Source organism: Opisthocomus hoazin, chromosome 5 (assembly GCF_030867145.1).
Source record: "Opisthocomus hoazin isolate bOpiHoa1 chromosome 5, bOpiHoa1.hap1, whole genome shotgun sequence".
In the NCBI taxonomy this organism is placed as follows: domain Eukaryota; kingdom Metazoa; phylum Chordata; class Aves; order Opisthocomiformes; family Opisthocomidae; genus Opisthocomus; species Opisthocomus hoazin.
Window position 1 is genome coordinate 50,168,016 of NC_134418.1, and position 16,432 is coordinate 50,184,447.

Below are 16,432 nucleotides of genomic sequence, written 5' to 3' on the forward strand. Positions count from 1 at the left end.
CACCTTCTTAGTGAATCAGAAAACAGCTTATTACATTGTGTATTTAATAGTAGGACGTTTTGAAAGTGACATAATGATTGAGAGCCCAAGATGAAAGTTAGAGGAAATATTTAGGAGCGAGAACAGTATTGTAGATCTTGTATTGATTTCTTCTACATAGAGTTGAATTCTAGAAGTGTTAATCCCTTTAATATTCATCTGTTTCATGTGTTTTTGTGTGTACAGGATGGATAACAAAGAGGGAGAAGATAATTTATCTTAAATAATTACTCCTAATTATTTACAATATAACAGACAATCGACTAAATAGCTTTGTTTGTCTTCTGCAGCCTCCTCCTCAGATATACGATAAACAGCTGGATGAAAGGGAACATACAATCGAGGAATGGAAAGGTAATCACAGTTTAGAATTATATGGGAGGGGTATTTCAGTGGCAAAATGGTGATGTCCCACCACCAAGTGTGCCTGTGTAAAACTAAAAGAAATCCTTTGACATGAAGAATTGACACTAGCCCTACAAACTGGTGCTTTGGTAGCAAAAATGTAAGAAATGTCCTGAGAACTATCATTATCTACACAGGTTAATGTTAACACAGGAGGTGCAGATTCCAGTGCTTAATTAAAATCTAAGGAAATCATCTGTAGAACAGAATACTGTTCAGCAGAACGATGCATCAGAATTTTACCCACAGTAAAAAAGCACTGTATTACTGTACTGCTCTTCTAGATAGTGCAGCATTAAACAATTCATATGTTCTAGTTTAACCCCATCTGTCTCAATTCAACCCCAAAAAGAGATGATAGGAGAAGAGGGAAATGGAAGAGAGAGTTCTTAGGCAAGCAGAACTGTCAGACTCATGAAGACAAGGTAGGGCAGACCTAGGGAGCTCAGAAGAGGGGTACCACACTGTTTCATGTCAGTGGTTTTGCTCCTGATCACAGACACCGATTCCTGTCTGTAACTCTTACAATTCTCTCTTCCAGAACTCATCTACAAAGAAGTAATGAATTCTGAAGAAAAGACTAAAAATGGTGTAGTAAAAGGACAGCCTTCTCCTTCAGGTACTCAGCCCCATTGAATAACTTTGATGTGTACTCTGTACTGACAAAAAGAGAATGGAGATAGCTGAAGCATTTGGGCTACACTTGCAGTTATATAGACCAGTCAAGAAGTTTTTACGAAATCCAGTGATTCTAATGGGTTTACCTTGATTAACTGCACTTCAGTGTCATGTTAATCCTTAAAAATTAGTCTGCTTGCTATTTGAGATATAGTTGTCCCAGTATTTTCTATGGAAAGATCTGTGGTTACAGATTATATTTCTGTGGGTGGTGAGGTTTATCTCACACTATTATTATACTGTTTATGGATGGATAACTGAACTAATACTCTGCTAGCTGATATAAGCAAAATTGGTCATATTAGCACATATCCATCTGTTGGACATGTGACACTGCACTCCCCTATGTAAGCATCTGGTACCTACTCTAGTAATTTATCCTTTCAGAAGTCTGATAACATTGGAACAGCTTTCTGACAAGCTTGGTTGACACTTCAATGAGAAGGGAAAGTTGTCTTCAAACACAGATCACAGTCCTATCACAAAAAAAATCACAACTAAACTTTATCTGAGGAAAATTCAGATCAGCAGTCTTCACAGAAATGCAAACCGTGACTGCAAGTTCAGAAACACGTATTTGTGAAGGTACACTTTCAATAGCAGACTTGAAGTGTCCAGATTTTGAGCAGTGTTCCAGTAATGTTTATAGGTAAAACTACCTTCTGCAGAGCATTTCCTCAAAGTCAAGTCATTTAATTCAGTGTTCTCTGCGTATTTTTCAGAGAATTTTTTTTTTTTACACAATCATTTTTCATTTGTTGCTGAGCTAACTTAACATTAGAACAAGAGTGCACTAGTAACTGACAGAACAAGGGAAACATGGCAACAATGGAGGAAGTTAATAGAGTGCTGGATGGTAATATGAGAGCATTAGCATTGCACCTGGTTTTTAACATATATGAAGTAAGATACTGAAAACAATCCATTGTGTTCTTGCTGAATAGCAAGCAACGTATAGGACTTGCAGGTTTAATTTACCAAACTACTGTACCATGGCTGAAAATAAATCTGGGGCCCTGAAAAGTATCTGATAAATCCTCATTCTTAAATCTCTCTCCCTTACAGAAATGGTGGTTCCAGTCTGATTTATGATCAAGCAACACTGTAGCTGATGGTTTCAGGAATTAGCTACCAAGGGATTTCTTTATGTATTTCATGTTTGTTTTCCTATGTGGAAGGTTCTTCCTGTCTATAAAAAGCATTTCCAAACATACAAAATTGACCTTTTTTACTTGTCTTTTACTGTTCCACTTTGACTGTTTTTGGATTGTTAGGCACCAACGAGCATAGCAACTATTTTAAAATTGCGCTGAGATGAGGCTGTTTTATGAAACAGCAGATTTCCTATTTCTCATCACTTTGTGTGCCTGACTTCATTTTTTTCAACTGAATGAAATACTGAAAGAATGAGGTAAAATGAGTCACAAGTTCTGAGAATAAGGGAAATGAGGGAGACTGTACATACACATAGCTTGTTGGTCGGTGTTCTTGGCAAGAACTTAGAAAGCTAAGATTTGATGCTCTATCAATAACCACAGCAAACAAGCTGGAGATGAGTTTCCCTGATTACCTGATCTGAGCTTTTGGGGAAACAGCTGAAGTTGACAACACCAGGGATGACAGTTGCCCATTGATAGTGCAGGCTACTTAAGAGTGCCTGTGTATCAGGGTGCCAGTCACTTAGTGCTTCCTCTTGTCCTGTGAAGAATTAGTTAATACAACACACAAGCTTGAAATTTGGGGCCTGGGGGGAACCTCAGATGCCCCTTCTGCTCATGTCCAATGAACAAAATCAACTGTGTCTAAAACAGACACTTCTGCTGCCTGTTCCAAAAAACCTCTGTAGGCTACCTTGTTTATTTTCAAAAAGCTTTTTGTATTGTCTTGCCTGAATCTGTTTTTTTACTGCAGTTTACTCTGGTATTTCTTGTCCTGTCTCCAGAGAACATGGAGAAGAGTTTCCTCCATCTTTCCTTCTGGCAGCTTTTAGCTCACGTAAATTCCATTATCACATCCCTAATCAGTCTTCATTTGAGCTTCACTACCCACATCTTTCAATCTTTCAAACTTACTGCTTTTCTCTACACTTTATCTAGTTGACTTCTATCTTTCATAGATCAGAGTGTCCAAAACCTATCTGCTTCAGGCACTAAGAGTGCTGAATTGACTAGAAGGATTTGCATGTAAGTGTGTATGTATGTGTTACATAAATATGTATGCAGCACGTGCAAACAACATATGCATGTCCACATGCACACATAAACACTGAATTTAATCTTAGATTGTAGTTTTTGCTTTTCTGTTCTTTCTGTGTCACAGAATTGCTAAACGGTTGTTTTATTTATAAATTCAGATGCTGTAGCCTTTACTAAACATGCTCACTATTCAAAGGGTCTATGCCATGTCATTACTTGGCTGGGAGAAAACAAAGAGATTAGAACAAAATGTTCTCTCAGTGGAACTCAGTCATACTACATGTGAGAAGTAGCTACCTACAGGATTGTTGACTAATTCATACCCTTACAACATGAAGATATATACCTTTTATACACCTATAGCCTCTCCAAAATACACGTGTGCATACATGTGGCTATCACACCTGCACATGTGCATCTTTTGCATCTGTTGAGGTCTCCTTCTGGGTTCCACAGAACACGTATTATTTAAATTACTCGCTTTATCAAGCAGTGCAGTAGATCTTTTCACTAGCAGTCTCAGGGCTCTTCTGCTCTGTCATTTCTGAAGCAGAGAAGCAAAGGATAAACTGTTTTACACAAAGATATGGGAGGAATTTACCATTTTCTATTTGGTTAATGCATTAAAAAAGGTGTTTCTGACTGGTACTATCAAACAGCAGGTATTTCCATTAAATAAAAAAAAAGTACAAGGCCATAGATTATTTAGAATTAAAGTTAAGTTCTGCCCAAAGTAAATAACCTTCCTGTTATTTGCAGATTTCCTCTGCTCTGACACCGCATACTATCTAACCTCCTCTCACAGTCTCCCCTAGTCTTCAATACCCGGCTATAGTTTCACACCTAACATTTTCAACTGTCTTCTCTTTTCTGGATACTGAATACAGTAAATAGTGCTGAAATTAGTGCAGCTTATTTTTAGCAGTTCCCTTTCTTGCTGAAAATTACTCATTTATTCTTCCCTTCCTGCTTTTTGGTTGCTGTCTGATTTGGTCAGTTTTGTTGCCATCGCTCAAGAACTACTGGATACCTTTAGTAGTCCTCTTCTGTTGTGTGCAGAGCCTAAAATAAGCAGCTCATGGACTTGCCAAGCATTGCGACATTGAACATCAAGAGTTATTAATTACATGATTTATAAGAAGCTGAGCAAATCCGCAAGACAAACAGAAGCCTTTTTTTGGAAACAGCAAAAGCTGCAGTTTGCGTTTCAGCTCTGCATTCCGTCCTCCCCACCCCCCTCCCCATCTGCACCACTTAGCAGCTGAAGTCTTACAGGCACTTCCATAGGTGCTAATTAAGCAGGGCTTCATGGGAGCCCTCTGAGGAAGGAATCCCTGCTTTACAGCAAGGAAGCTAATGTGTGGCCTAAAGGAGTAGCTGTCAAGTCAACGGCAGAGCCAGGAATAGATCCCACCCAGGAGCTGTTTCTCACCTGCTCTAACCATTTGCTCTTTTCCTTGGTTCTGCAGCCAGTGAGAAGCTTCCTGCCAAACAGCAAATTCATAAATGGGTTTCTTTTTCATTTTTGAATGCAACTGTCATTTCTGCAGTTTCACCTGGCACCCAACCCTTCAGGAACAAGCTGCTGTAGCACCAGGCAGGTGCTGAGCATAGCAAATGAAGCATTACTTATTGACTAGGACAGGTTTTGGTTGGATTTCTGAGTGCTGCTGCTCAAGTGCTGCATTGTGCTGATGAATTATTTAATTCTGTCATTTAGGTTTGGAGTGGTTTCATTTGGTTTTGTGCGTATTTGGTGAGTCTGGGTGCTGTGAGGTGGCAACAGTAACTATCAGGTCTGTGTGTCATGTCGTGTGGAATTGTGCTGAAAGCTAGGAATAACCATAAAAATGCATTATCCAGAAACTTATGGACTGAGTTGATACTTGCTAAAATGCACATAGCAGGGTTTATTGAATTCAGTGGTGCTGAATCAGACAGAGTGTAACAAAATCTTCACCTATACAATTTCTGCAGCTATTTCTTCAGTTATTTTGCCTAGCTAAGTTGGTCGCACATTCAACAAAGCTGCACAGCAACAGTTTGATCAAAAGTTGATTGAACCTACTGGAATTCTTTCCATTTGATTCCTGGGACAGTATACATGACTTAATGGCAGGCTTCTGTCCAGAACTACAGACATTTAGAAAGGTATTATATTGTTTAGTCATTAACATAATTCAGTCATATTTTGACTATATCTAAATGCATTTGTCCTGACTGATTAGCATTTTCATAAAATGCCATGTGGTTTCATAACATGTAAACATGAAGTAACAGTGTTGTACTGGGTGATTACTGATCAACGTGAATGAGGTATGTATAAATAACTCTTAGAAAAACAAATCTGTCAGAAAAGATGGATGACTGCTGTCTGCAGTCACCAATAAGATGTCACTGAGATTGTTCTGTCTTTTTGCAGCATTTACAAAATTAACTGTTTTATTTTCCAAAAGTATCAGGAGACTAAATTAATTTAAGGGTTCTTGTGATGCCAGAATATCTTTGTATTACTATGACAACAGAAGGCAGTTCCCATCTGGAGCTCAGAATGTGAGCGTATCTGTGTCTGTTTTGTGCATATTTTTAGTGGGTGTGTGTAAAGGGAAGGAAAAGGTAAGGAAAACAGAAGAGTGGTTGGAGGTATGGTATGGTGGCTTGTTTTCTTAATGTTTTTATTGCAAACTGGAAGGTGACAGAAATCCTCTCCTTTCGCCCATAGCATCATATATTTTGCCTGGGCTGTACAGATGGCTATTAATTTCTGTATTAAGAATATATGAGTTTTGTAATTTTATTAGGTATGTTTTATCAGGTGTGTTCTCTTGCTTTTCAAAGCAATAGATGTTAATTTCTGTCCATTTTAAGGAAATGAAAATCTGTAAAATTCAGCTGACAGAACTTTTCAGCCATAAGAATGAAATGGAGTCTATCTGCAGAACAAAGACCAGTGTGTCACAGTGACTAGCTACAATTTCCAGCTGTGAAATATCATGCAAACTGACATATTTTATTGTCATAAGTATTTAATGAAAATTAATGTATCCCTCTCAAACTGCAGACAGTGTTCATTTTGGGGGGAAGAGGATAACAAAACATTGCCTGAAAGTTCAGTGGGAAAAAATATCAAACTGTTGTTTGCTACTCTGAGAACTTAGGTATGAGCTGAGGTTAATGGGCAGAGTAACGGTTGAGCAGTCATATGTGCCCAATAAATACATTCTTCACATAGCTCTGTATTTATCACACAGTTATCTGCATTTATAGGACAGACAATTTCTGATAATATTCAGGGATGTGATAAATGTTCAGTCATCTTAATGATAATCTCATGAAGGTACACTCTTCACAAAGTCAAAGTGATTTTTTGGATAATACCTGGTACTATAGTCATTTTACAAGAGGACACGTAAACTTGCATCCACAAAAATACTGTCACAACTGAAATCCTGGTTTTAGTCACTTAGTGCTTAACTAAGAGCAAGAAACCAGCCTTGTCTCCCCCACAGCCATCTTCTCTGCATTGCCACTACGTAAATTGATGCCACCCATTCTACTAAACTATCTACAGGAAAACTGGTATTTTATGAGACAGTATGGATGACGGGGTTGGTTTTTTAATCATGTTGTTGGTGCCTGTGTGACCCTAGCAGGCATCTGACTGTTGGATGTTCCATAACTCTAAGAAGGCTAGAAAGAAGTGGAGTGATAGACACAAGGTGAGCGATACCTCTTCAAAACAGACTGTTGAGGGAATACTTAATATTATCCAATGCCTAAAGTTTGCATGGCCCATTTTCTGCTAATGTTTGCCATTGTTTAAAATGGTCTGTGTACTTTCATGCCTGTTGCCACAGGGTAAGTATCCTTTGCTTTTTAAACTGTGAGAAGTTCTGGGGTTTCAGGTTTAATCACGTTCGTGTTTGTTTTCGTAGCACAGGTGCAGCAGTGAACAGCAGTGAAAGCCTCCCTCCATCCTCATCTGTCAATGACATCTCATCCATGTCCACGGATCAAACACTGGCGTCTGACACAGACAGCAGCCTGGAAGCTTCTGCAGGACCCCTCGGTTGTTGCAGGTGACTAGCCGCCTGCCTGCGAAACCCAGCGTTCTTCAGAGGATGATGTACTTTAGGAGGAAAAATTAACAGCAGTTAAGAGATGAAAAGAAAGAGAAATAAAATACAAAGATTTAAACGAAACAAAAAAATCTTTTCAGCCTGCTTCTCCTACAGAGTTATGTAATGCAGCTAAGCTCAAGTGTTATATTTAACTTATAGTTGCTCTGCTTTGGTCTTCTTCCAATGATGCTTACTGGGGAAAAAAAAAAAAGGAACTGAAAAATCCTTTTTTTTACCCCCTCCCCATAAGATGTAAAATTAATGGCTGCAAAACCAGCAACCTGCAACTGTCCTTTTCACACTGGCATGACAAGGTGTGCAGTAGCCACTCTCAAACATATGAGTGCGTATCTGCCTTCACCCTTCTGTCATCTTCTGCCCAGTGAGGCAGATAGGGATATTCATACATTTTTCTTCATATACAAATAGCACATACACACACGTGCCAGTAGAATTCTGGCAGTGTATGCACCTGTGTGCCTACAGGAACGTGCACTCCACAACTACATGGCCCATTTCAGGTGAACTGCATAACTACATATGTGGTATTCCCAGTATATACTCTATTTGTTTGTTCATCTATGACATTGTGTATCTTGTATGAGGATTTGTGGAAGTGTAAATAACCACATAGAATTGTGGGTCCCTCAGACACTTGAAGATGTAGCACCAAAATTTCTGCTGAGAGTTGTATATATATTTTGAAAGAATAACCAGTTTGTATTGAAAGATGAAGCCACAGAGCTTCATAGAAAAATGTTTGTTTGTGAATGTTAAGACTTGTTGTTCTGATTTTTAGCGCAATATGCCAAGCTAAGACCAGGTCAGAAGGAAGCACATGTGTCTTTGCAAGCTACAGGGAACAAGAATGAAGGGTTTTTATTGCATGTCTAAGCCCAGAAAGATTTATCTCAGTAAGCAACTTTTTCTGCCAATTATAAGTGAGTTATCATCTTAGTTCACAGATAGGCTCGCTATTACAAATTACATGTATGCTTGCATTTTGGGGGGTATGGCAGGGCTGGGGAATGGGCAGATTATGATGAAAAGGACATGCAACAACTTGGGTTTTATTTTACGTCTAGATCTTTACTAGGTTAAACAGAGAAAGGATATTTGCAGCTCACTCCCTCTCCGTGTATGTTTGTGGCTTAGACATTGTTTTCCTTTTAAATCATGCCCTTGTAGGGATCTCCACTGCTAAGAGAACTGGCTTTCTCTAGGTACTTTTGGCTGCTCATATGCTCATAACAGATCATCTGACTCCCCAGGAAGTTTTATCAGCTGTGTTACATGGAAAAGAACCATGGAGTGCATGGGTGTAGTACTTCTATACTTTAAGTAATAACAAAGGATATCAATCAGCTAATGCGCTAGGCTGAAAGGGTTGCAATCAGGGGTCTTAAGCAGTTTTCACAAGTTCTGAAGAACCCCACGGTGACTGAATATCTAACTGATTTTACCAGGTAATAATATGTAGGATTCGCAGTGGTATGTAACAGCAAGTGTTTTTTACCAGAGAATGGCAAAACTCCACACAGAATTTCAAAACTGAGTATTTTTTTCCACTGAATATTTTTTTTCCACTTTTTCCAGCCAAACCAGCAATTAGCATTTTTCCACTGCAAGGTCATCATTACCTGAGTTGGAAATTAACTAAAATCTGAGTCATCTCCCCTTTTACCAAAGTGTGCCATGTAAACTGAAATGAGCTAAATCATGCTCTAACACTTTGCCAGATGCCAAAGAGAGAAACTGTTTAGAATATACTGCTGGATATTTTAAATTCACTAATTCTTATGTATTCAAAATTCTACTAAAATAGGATTGTTCTATTAGGTGGCTTACAAGCCTGCCATTCTGTGGTAGGAAAAAAAAATTGAGTATCAAGTCAGATTTTGTTCAAAGGGAAGAAAGCAAAGAAGAAAACTTCTCTCTAGGGTAGGGAAGAGGGGAGATAAAAATTAAGTGGATATAAAATAATTTCAGACTTGGTAGGTCTGAGCTGTCTCAAAATTGCTGTAGGAATTTTTTTTTCCCCAAGGTGTATTTTTGGTAATTTTTACGGAAATATTTTGAGAATAAAATTAAGTTGATAACATTCTAAAAGCTCTGACCAGTAATTGTAAAAGCAATAATTTACTACTGCTAAAAATATTTAGCAATATTCTCTCTTAAGCCATGAAACATGAAGTTGTAGTTGAGTGATGTAATTCTCACTCCAAAGCCAATGATCATAGAAGTATTGAAAGGTAAACAGCAATGCTCTGTAGGTACAAAGGCAATAACACCAAGGGTGACTTCTTAGCAATAATGAAATGTATCACCTCCAGATTTAATTCACCATAGATATATATTAATAATATTCAGGTAACTAGTATCTGCTTTACATTCCTTAATGTGCACCATTTGGGTGTGCTATTTAAACAAAACAAAGGTGTCTCAAAGTGGCAAAGCTGTATGTATGTAAGAAAAACTGCAAAAAACCCACAAATGCAGACCACAGAAACTTGGAATAATCACAGTTCATTGCCAGTGATACTATGGAGATGTGGCACAGGCAATAGCAGAGAGCCATTTATAGTAGACAGATGCTTACAGATCTCCCATGTTTCATCTATCAAAGCCAAAAAACGTGCTCTCAGTCCAATAGTATAATTCTGTGTTGTTTGGGTTTGCGAGTGCTGGGTAGAGAACCAGTCACCACAGAAAATGTCCTAGTGATCGGCACTAAATGAGCCCACAACATAGAAGTTACATAGCTTTATTCCCAGAAGCCACTGCTAAGCACCAGTGCTTGTACAAACATTTAACGGAGAATATAGGGATGCATACATAATTTTAACTAGCATGTGCTTTTGTCCTTTGCTCAGCAGTGATCGACATCAGCATGTGCCTAAGTGCCTTGCTGAAATGGGGCGTAAAAAGAATTACTGCATCTCTTTTTGTCCTCAAATTAGTTATTCTCCTTTATGAGAAGCTCTATGTGGGGGAGGAGACTTGGGGCTGTCCACATTGGGCACTAGAAAAAAGCCATCAATGAAGAAAAGCAATAGTTCATTACAGTTCTGGTCCTTGTATGTCCAAACTGAAGTAGCAACTATCAAACAGGAATAGTGTTGTTTTCCTTTGTGTCAGGAAGTTGGTGCTGTCAGCTGATACCTTACAAGAATGCACGTACTCTTGAATAAAAGATTGCAGTGATGATGTTCTTGTAGCTGTCTTAAGGTAACCAAAATTTTTCTTTCAGATTCTAGAAGTTTGACACCCTTCTCTTTAAGTTTAGTCCCCTTTATTCCAATATTCAGTTTGATAATGACAGATGCTTTTCTTATTTTTCTTGCCAGTGATCTTTTAAATCTACCTCTGTTTAAAATGTTGCTACATAGTACTCAAGTAACAATTTTAATCTCATTCTCTGAGGTTTGCAGTTGTAAGCATAATTGTAGGAAACTGGGAAGCCAGAGATCTGTGACATGTTCCAAGGTATTTAGGCACGAAAGGGGCAATCAGAGAGCCTATGCCAGAGGTGGCCTATTTTCCATTAGCATGAATGGCAGCTGGACACCTTGGTATTTTTTACAATATGCCTAAGAGCCTACTGGTATTTTAAGTGCCTGAATATCCAAAGAAATTCTGTCCCAAATGGCTTATAGGACATGTAGATAGCCTTCAGCAAGGTGATGAAAATGGCAGAAGCATCTTCACTATCAGTGGCTGCGCAGAGCACTAGCTCCAAAAAATAGTGTCGGGGCGATCGGCTAAGTCCTGCCCCGAGGGTCGCGAACCTGGAGAAGCGGCGGAAGAATGCAGCCGACTCAATGTGAGTGATAAGCAAGCTTCGTTTATTACAGTTTGGTTACACAATTTATAGAGTGATTAATTAGCTACTACATATTGCAAAGTTAGAGCTCATTATTGGCTAGCCAGCTAAATGTCAACTCCGCCCATACTCCCTCATTCTTCTCCAGCTGCAACCTGTTTTTCACATTCTTGCTAACCGCAGAGTTGATTTGTTAAATTCCTTGTTCTGTCAAGGACACCGTGTGCTAAGCTTAAAATGGATTTTCTACAACAAGCAATTCGGTCGAGCCTTGCCATCCCCCCCACACTTCCCCCTTTTTCTTTTTAAATTGCGATAGGGCTCCTAATAGATGAGAATTTGTTAAAAATACACAAAGGTCAATAGGGAGGTCGGGGTCACGACGGTGAACGAAACGTGAGGCAATCTGGTCAGCAATTTGAGAGAGGATACGCTGCTGTTCCGACGTAAGTTGCACCGGTGTGGTTGGGTCTGTCCCACGTAGTAACGGTCGAAGGCTGTCCAGCTGTGCGTTGGATATTCCGACGACAGGACGGATCCACTGGATGTCTCCCATCAGCCTTTGGGCGTCATGCAGTGTCTTGATTGACGTGTTGAATTGCAGTTTTTGTGGGTGGATCTGAGAGTCAGAAATCTTCCAGCCTAGATATAGCCATGGCGCTTTCGTTTGAATTTTTTCCGCGGCTATTACTAAACCATTCTCTCTCAGCTTTGTATGTAATATCCGAACTTGTTCTGGACTGAACTCCGATTCTTGCGCAAGTAGGATGTCATCCATATAATGGTAAATTAACGTGTGTGGCCATAATTTCCTTAAGGGTTGTAGTGCATTGTCCACATACAACTGGCACAGCGTGGGACTATTTTTCATTCCTTGTGGTAATACTGTCCATTCAAAACGCTGTGCTGGCGCCTCTTTGTTAACAGAGGGCAAAGTAAACGCGAAGCGTTGCATATCTTGCTCGTGTAATGCAATAGTAAAAAAGCAATCTTTTAAGTCCACTATCAACAGTCTCCAATGCTCTGGTAACATAGCGGGGTTAGGTAGTCCTGGCTGCAGCGCTCCCATCGATTGCATTTGAGTGTTAACTGCCCTTAAGTCATGTACTAGCCTAAATTTTCCAGATTTTTTCTTGATCACAAAAATTGGAGTATTCCAAGGGCTTGTCGATAAACGCAGATGCTTTTGGTCTAGTTGTTCTTGCACTATTTGATGAGCGGCGGCGAGGCTTTCCTGCTTTAACGGCCACTGCTCGACCCACACTGGTTCGTTCGTTATCCACTGCAATGGGATCGGGAAAGCCCAGGTTGCAGTGACCGTTACTGAAAAACCTTCTCGGTGGTTAGCACCACCCCCAATTGGTCAAGAACATCTCTTCCAATTAGACCATTCACTCCAGTCGGGAGGGGCATGACAGTGACTGGCACGGTCGCATGTCTGTTGTCTATGATTATCAAAATACGGTCCACGCTCCGTTGTACCGGAGTGTATCCTCCCACTCCTTCAACTCCTCGCTCCATTGGTTTCGTAGGCCATGTTTTAGGCCAGACCCCTTCTTCTACAATAGTTAAGTCAGCACCTGTATCCAACAGCAGCGAGAGGTGGATCTGTTGACCCCGGGCCTCTAGCGTAGCCATCGTAGTCGGTCGATGGTTCATAGACATGGTCAGAAATACTCCTGCTCCCGTTGAGCCAAATCCTCGGTCCTCCCGGGGGGTGGTGATTCTCGGGGAAATACCCGCAGTCAGGTGCGGCAGCGGTATCAATTGGGCAATTTTGCTGCCTGTTGGAATATGTATTGGCGGAAACGATGTCTGGACAATGATGCTAATAGTCCCAGTAAAATTGGCATCAATGAGTCTTGGGATGACCGTCAAACCTTTTAGGCTTGTTGACGAGCGGCCGAGTAATAACGTTTCACATGCTTGTTTATTAATAATCACTGGTCCCTTTACATTGCTTGGTACTCGTTGGGGTCTTTGATCCAATAGGGTGACAGTTACTGCCGTTGCCACATCCATTCCGAGGCTGCCGGCTGTAGCTGGTTGTAACTGGCTGCTGATGTCGCTGTGGGCGTTTATAAGTTGGCAGTCACTTGCTGCACTGCTGGAGCTGCTACTTGTGTCGGGGCGCGACGGCTCGACGCGCTCATCCGTCCGTTTCCCGACTTGAGACATATCTCAGTATTGTGATTGTTCGTACGGCAGTTCTCACACCACACCCTGGTGGCTTGACAATTACGTCTCATATGTCCTTCTCGCCCACATCGGTAACACTTAAAGTTTCGTGGCGGCTTCGGTCGTGCCTCCGCAGCATTAACTCGAAGGGGTTGCAGAGCGGCGAACACTTGCTGTTGGATTTGCTGTTGGGCTGTGAAGGCCTGTTGTTGGGCTTGAAGGATATCGCTTCCTAACTGTTTCATAGCCTCGACCAACATAGCTTGTGGTCCTACCGGTACCCTACTCATTCTATCCAACATTAGCTCTACTGTGGCATCAGCGGGTAAAGAACTTATGATGTTTCTAGTTTGAGTATTCGAATTCTGAATAACACACTGCCTTAGCAAAGCTGCCCTCATCCACTCCGGTACATCTGACTGTTCTATGGCACTAGTGAGGCGATCAATAAAGCGAGCAAAAGTTTCCTCCCTTCCTTGCTTAATGCCCATATAGGACAGCGAGGGCTGTGCAGTTTTAACGTGTTCAAGAGCAGCCCTAGCTGTACGCATAGCCTCCAAGCATCGCTGCGGCCCCATCTGCAGTTGTGCCCTGATAGTGACAAAAGGACCTGCCCCCATCAGTTGTTCTACTGTTACGCCTCGCAGCGGATCGCCCTGCTCCCGCGGCGTTTGAGCGGACGCTTCACAATATCGCTGCCAATGGGCCTGCCACAACAATAACTGCGACTGGGTCATAATCATTCGCATAATAACCTTAATATCCTCAGGACAAAGCACAGCACCCCCCCATATATAATTCAACATCTGCTTAGATGGCTCGCCGTGCAAACCTGATTCATTCACTGTGTTCCGTAACTGTGACAACAATTTCCAGCCTAACGGAGCATGATTACCATGATAATCCCCATGCGCATCTTCTTCAAACGCTACCGGAAAGGCCAAGGGGAGAAATTCCCCTGCCTCAGACGCTTCGTCTGCCACCTTCCTCCAATTAATACCCATCGGTCTCCTACAGGTCCCACTATCCTTTCCCATTTCTTTATTCCCTTGCTCCCCCTTTCCTTGCTCCATCCCTTGCTGCTCCACCTTCCGCCCTATCCCTAACTCCTTTTCTTCCTCAGCCTCTTGATTGTTACTAGACCCCTCCATCGTCACCTTCACTTTTTCCCAGCACGGAGGCTCCGGGACCTTACTCGTGCTAAATAACAAGGCATTGTCTCCAGGGGGTGCCGTGGTTCCACTAGAAAACAAGGAACATCCCGCCTCCGGCGGGGGGGCTGACGGCTCTACCTTTTCCAACTTCTGAGTAACAACGGCCGCAAGGTTTTTCTCAACTTTATACCTCTTAATGCAATTGATAACCTCCCGCCACGGCTTCATTAACTTTTTACCTATCTTGTCATCATCAATCACCATATCCCATAACACGTCTCCAAAATCCCTCCACTCCTTCTCCTCAAATAACGAATCTGGAGTCTTAAAAAACCCCTTGAGCTTACCGGTTGCCACTAGTCCCGCTAGCTGTTTAATACAACCAAGCTCTACTCCCCGCTTTTCTAAAAAGCGCTGTAATAACTCTAGGGCTACTTCCTTATCCATACCTTTAACAATAAGCCTTTATCCTTTAACAACAATTAAAAACATATACCTGCCGAAGCGATATCCTTGCAGCCCTTAACCTGTAGCCCTTGCGGTGGCGAGCGTACGCAAAATCACGTAGTCAGGCTCCTAAGTCGACACACCACAGCGCAGTGTTCGGTCGCTTCTGCCCCCTGGTCGCTGCTCCCAGTGCCCCGCTCCTTGCCGCTGCTCCAGGTCGCTGTTCGGGCGCCAAATGTCGGGGCGATCAGCTAAGTCCTGCCCCGAGGGTCGCGAACCTGGAGAAGCGGCGGAAGAATGCAGCCGACTCAATGTGAGTGATAAGCAAGCTTCGTTTATTACAGTTTGGTTACACAATTTATAGAGTGATTAATTAGCTACTACATATTGCAAAGTTAGAGCTCATTATTGGCTAGCCAGCTAAATGTCAACTCCGCCCATACTCCCTCATTCTTCTCCAGCTGCAACCTGTTTTTCACATTCTTGCTAACCGCAGAGTTGATTTGTTAAATTCCTTGTTCTGTCAAGGACACCGTGTGCTAAGCTTAAAATGGATTTTCTACAACAAGCAATTCGGTCGAGCCTTGCCATCCCCCCCACAAAATAGCATTGAGAAGGTAAAGTTACTGCAAAACATTCCTGCTTTATTTTTAGATGGAGTACTTCTGGATAGTATGAGAAAATAAAAAAAGAAAAAAAGTTAGAATTTCTCTTAAAAGACCCTTCCTCTATTTTCCTTCTCACTGATGAGTTTAAATAAGTGTGAGGTATTGATTTACTTCAAGTTCATGCAAGGTTATATATGTTTTCAATCCAAAATTTTCTGTAAATTTTTAAATCAGTCTTCAGGTACTGACTTGGTAGCTGGAATAGTATCTTGTGAGTTTTGACTGTATTCTATTAAATTGTAGTAGATCTCCAGAGAGTTCAGCTATTTCAGTTGGTCACAAAATGATTTATGCAAATCGCATTGTGGTTGATAATCCTCCCATGCTATCTAGAATTCCATGGCACAGATAGGTTCAGAAATCTTAGCAAGCTTGGATTATATGAAGTGGAGCTTAAATTGCAGTGCAAGTATGGTAAAAAACCCCATCACCACCAACAAAAAAAACAACCCACAACCCACAACCTGATCAGGTACCTCCCTAATGCACTGATGGTCCTCCTCTGGATATCACCAGTTCCTGCACGACATTGCTCTCCAGAGATTGCACAAGACAGATGATCATGTCACTGTATCACTCTTCTAAACTTATAATCAAGAGTTGATTCATATATATGGTTTCATCTTCATATATATTGCTTTACCTTCAATCTTTGGGCTAATGATGCTTAAGAAATCAGACTTGTTGCAGTGCCTTTAGGAAGTTTTCCAAAGTAGTGCTATTG

At 41.1% G+C, this 16,432-nt stretch overlaps 1 protein-coding gene across 9 annotated transcripts in view; it reads left to right on the plus strand.

Annotated features, from left to right (window-relative positions):
- MAPK10 (mitogen-activated protein kinase 10) overlaps positions 1–16,432 on the plus strand; it is a 195,658-nt gene that overhangs the window by 167,290 nt on the left and 11,936 nt on the right. For 6 of the 9 annotated variants that reach the window (XM_075421213.1, XM_075421212.1, XM_075421215.1 and 3 more), the window contains 3 exons: positions 330–393; positions 986–1,063; positions 7,258–14,936. In XM_075421213.1, the coding sequence (XP_075277328.1) occupies positions 330–393; positions 986–1,063; positions 7,258–7,400 (285 nt within the window). In that variant the 3' untranslated portion in view covers positions 7,401–14,936. Of the gene's footprint in view, positions 1–329; positions 394–985; positions 1,064–2,187; positions 2,344–7,252; positions 14,937–16,432 lie in introns of those variants that run through there. The other 3 variants (XM_075421219.1, XM_075421218.1, XM_075421220.1) reach the window with 3 other exon arrangements.